This window comes from Microtus ochrogaster, linkage group LG9 (assembly GCF_000317375.1).
Source record: "Microtus ochrogaster isolate Prairie Vole_2 linkage group LG9, MicOch1.0, whole genome shotgun sequence".
Lineage (NCBI taxonomy): Eukaryota > Metazoa > Chordata > Mammalia > Rodentia > Cricetidae > Microtus > Microtus ochrogaster.
Window position 1 is genome coordinate 11,460,033 of NC_022034.1, and position 4,291 is coordinate 11,464,323.

Genomic DNA, 4,291 nt, shown 5'->3' on the forward strand with positions numbered 1-4,291 from the left:
TCTCTGATGAGCGCTTGCCTCGTGGGCTCCTGGCTTCTGCGTCAGCCCATTGCTATGTAGAACAAAGAAGAAAACTACTGGAGTTGTCCCCCGGACTTCCCTACCGCCTTTCTGACTGGGGTTACATGTATCTGCCATCCAGTTCACCTCTTCTGTGGCGGGAAAAAGGGATATGCAGGAAGAGGGCATCTAAATTTAAAAAGCAAAAACATAAAAGAATCTTCCATCATGATTGCACGTGTGGGAAGAAACATCATGGGCCATTCTTTAACATCTCCGGCAGCCTACCTGTCTCCTCCAATGCTTTCTATACGGTTTTTATTTGTAGAACACACACGAGGTGAACCACACAATCCTTTAAAGAACACTTGGGCACCACAGAAAGTACTCTGACCATCTATACACATCTTTAATTTTTCCCTTTATTTCTGTTTATTAGTGTTTTGCCTGCATGTATGTCTGAGCATACAGTGCTTTAAGAGGCCAGAAAAGAACATTGGATCTTGTGGGATTGGAGTTACAGATGACTGTGAGTCAAACCTAGGTCTTCTAGAAGAGCAGCCAGTGCTCTTAACCGTGAGCCATCTCTCCAGTGCCCCCACCATCTTTTGTAACTGCCAAATATGCATATTCCCTACTTAATCTCCTTTTGTTCTGATCAGTTTTCAGATGAATGTAGATGCATGGAGTTTTGTTCTTCATTGCCAGGTTCAAATAATTTACAAACTACCTTGAACATGACAGTGAAAATCATTTCTGAAATCCCAGCAGTCTGGTGGGTAACAAAGAGTGAGTGTTACGTCCCAGGCATCATGGCCACGAATATCCCGACCAGTAGCATTCCCTGCTGGACTGCCCAAAAGCAGCAACACAGACCACTGCTGTGTGGGTCTATGGTGTCAGTTACAGAAGTTGGCATAGTAAGATTTTCTAATGAATTTCTTTCTGAAAAAGGATCTTGCTGTTTCCCAGGCTGGTCTTGACCTTGTGACCTTCCTATCTCTCAGCCTTCTTCAGCTAATGAACTTGTGGGGCATGGAAGCGAGATATCTGCTTCAAACAGATTCTAGGCCTCACAGTATTTTTAAAACATAAGACAGCATCATGGTGTCTTTGTCAGTTCTTGAGAAGTATTAGAAATGTATGAAATTAGGGGGACAACAAGCAGACTCAACAGCCGTGCAGCCACCAGGTCCGCATTCCATGCCCTGGAGGTGCTTCCTTGAAGACATCATATACTACACCATGGTCAGTCATCATGTGCCTTTATAGGACATGGACAAACTGGAGGTGGTTTCATCCAGGGGATGAATATAAATAGGTTCAAGCAGCACACCACAGCTCAAGACCATGGCCATATACAGGGCGTGCAGGAGGCAGCTGGTCCGTGTTTGAGTGGAGCGGAAGCTCCTGGTGCACACATCACAAGCCACAGTCCTCCCACAGGACTTAGAATCAGTGCACGTGGGTCGTTACCTGAGTGTCTGCGGGAGAGCCGTTCCAGCACACCCTGAGAGATCCAAATCCTTTGATACCCTAGTCCCCAGTGGCAACAGAATTTGTACAGTTCCTGCACATCCTCTTGTACATGTGCAGTTGTGTCCAGACAGCCCACTTGTTGTGCTGTGGTGTTTAGGGAATAACACAACACACGCATGTTCAGTACAGACGAGGTCTTTCTGCTGAGCCGGAAGCAGCAGCACTTGCAGCTACGAAGGGCAACTTCCTAAAAAAGTGGCTCACGGGAGTGCAAGGGCCAGGCATGCTGTTGACCTTTCCACTGTTTTCAGCTGTGTTTCTCCTTAACCTGATTTAAAGTGGGCCAGGACAGCTCCCAATGGTCCCAACTGCTTTTAATGTTATCCTTTATGAACCCATCACTCATCCCAAATCTATAAAACACAAACAAAACCAACAAGCAAATGGCATACACACAAGTTGAACAACCGTTTAAAAATCAGTGGGTGAGAACAGGCTGGGCAGCTAGATTTCTTTCCTTTAAAATCCACATGCCAAAGGCAACAGCACATTGCCCAGTCCCCTGAGAACAACCTTAAAATGCACGAAATTGCATTAAAATTGAACAAAATATTTTGGTGGCTGCTGAATAACTGTACTGAATGGGAGACAGTTTCTATAAACTACACACGAGTGACAGACGCACAAAGGGCTTCGGTGCCACTATAAGTGGATGTCCCTTTTGACCACGTCAAGCGATGCCCACGTGGGGAAGGCGAACATCTGGAACGAGAGTCTTTAAAGTCGACAGGTTGTGTTCCTGCCCGTGGGTCAAACGCCTAATGTTGTCCTCTTGTCTTTGTTCCTGGCAGCCACCCAGTGACTAAAATCTTTTTCCCCGTGGTCTGGTGGGAGTCCCCTCTCAGCCACTGAGGCATTGGCCTGTGCTGGCTCTGTGTGTGTCCTCTCCGAGTTCCTGGACCCCAAGTCTAAAGGGTCAGAGCTCTTGGACAGCCAGGTATTATCCAACAGCTTAGGGTGATGGAGCAGGCTCCAGAAGGGATCCGGATTGTTGCCATGGAAAAAGACTGCCTTGGGCTCCACCACCCCCCTGGGCTCGTCAGTTTCGGGGCTTACAGCAGATGACGTGCCAAGAAGATCCATTTGAGGACAGAGTGGGTAGGTGTCAGGCTGCGGTGGGGACGGAGAGCTGCTGGGGCTTGTGAGACCCTGGAGAAGTTGGCTGTTGCTCTGCAGGACCTGCAGGTGGAAGGCTGCAGGCGCAGACTTCTTCCTCCTCGGGGGCACCTTGGGAGCCAGAGACGGGGCCTCTGGAGGTGGGGACTCCATAGCACCTGTCATGGGAGGAACTTCATGTGCTGTCTTGCCGCTGCTTGGCCTCCTCTCAACGCCTCTCCCAGGCTGAAATGTTCTTGGTTTGGGAATAGGCGGGACTTGAGGGACTGTCCCCGGAGAAGGGGTCTCAAGGCTGATTTCCTGGGAGGCGACTGGAAAATGGACAGGCAGCTGTTGGAACTGTTCTTCTGGTGACATGGGCTGAGGAAAGACAAGGTAAAATGTAAATAAGAAGCCGGCACGTAAGGAGTGGGCACCCAGACAACACTCAGGAGGAGATAGAGATGGAGGGGGCTCAGCTAAGAGGCTGGCAGCCAGTGCAGTGAGCAGAATGAAGAATTGCCATGGGCCAGCATGGGCACGGAATGACTAGATTTCAAACCAGAGCCACAGTGGGTAGTTTACGGAGAAATTGTCTTGTAGCCTGACAAAGTGGGGCCATGCTCTTCCCTTTCTCCGTGAGTCCTTCTCAAACGTTCGTTAAGGCTGCAGGCCTAAGCAGGCAACTCAGCATGCACTGAACCACACGAGGGGCAAGATGCAGCTGGAAGGACTAAGGGCTCTGCTTTCCCCTCGGATATTTTGTATTTCAATACAGAAGGAGGGAGAACTTCACAGGGGCCCCCACTTATTTTGCTCTGCTTTTAAACTACATGGTGCAAAGTGAAATTTTGGTACAGATGGGGTTGGAGAGTTAAGGCCAGGGGTCCAGGTCCACTGTCGGCTTTTGTTCTTAAGAAAGAGAAGAAACTGAAAGGCCAAGCCTCCTCCACCAGCCTTGTACCAAAATTCCTGTGCAGCCACTGAAAAGACAACCCAGCTCTACTCCTGCAGACGGGAAAGATGGGGAGAGTTCATTCTGCAACAAAGCGTAGACAATGAATGGACAGGCAGCAACAGGGCAACGCAGCACAGATGCACAATCCAGAAGACAGAAAGCAAACTCAGTAAGTGGGCATGTGCCAGAGTGACCTCTCATACTGGGCACGTTGGAAAAGCAAAAGTCACTCTCTGGTGCCCAGACAGGGATTACCGAGTGGCCTGCTCCTAGAACTGAGATCAAACAGAAGATCCAGAAGTATCTACAGGTGTCAGTCTCTGTGCAGCTACTGTCCTGACAAACTCATGTCTCTGCAGCAGTAAGCAAGGCTGAGAAGCTTGTGAGCGAGAGCAGAAAACGATCTGCAAGAAAAGTGGCGAGAAGCTGTCGGGGCTGCAGGAAACCACTGCCGCGTGAGCCTGCAGGAGACCACGGCCACGTGAGAGCCTGCAGGAGACCATGGCGACGTGAGCCTACAGGAGACCACAGCCACGTGAGCCTGCAGGAGACCACAGCCACGTGAGCCTACAGGAGACCACGACCACGGTCGTGAGAGCGTGCAGGAGACCACACAGGAGACCACAGCTGTGTGAGCCTGCAGGACCATGGCTGTTTGAGCAGAGTAAAACTGCTAATCTAGCAACTGGTTAGGGTTTT

The 4,291-nt window shown here is 49.8% G+C and overlaps 1 protein-coding gene across 2 annotated transcripts in view; it reads right to left on the reverse strand.

The window, feature by feature from the left end:
* Positions 1-525: 525 nt before the first annotated feature.
* The window catches only part of Synj2 (synaptojanin 2), a 100,118-nt gene continuing 96,352 nt past the window's right edge, over positions 526-4,291 (reverse strand). For both annotated transcript variants that reach the window (XM_005363402.3, XM_005363401.3), the window contains one exon: positions 526-3,015. In XM_005363402.3, the coding sequence (XP_005363459.1) occupies positions 2,290-3,015 (726 nt within the window). In that variant the 3' untranslated portion in view covers positions 526-2,289. The remainder of the gene's footprint in view (positions 3,016-4,291) is intronic.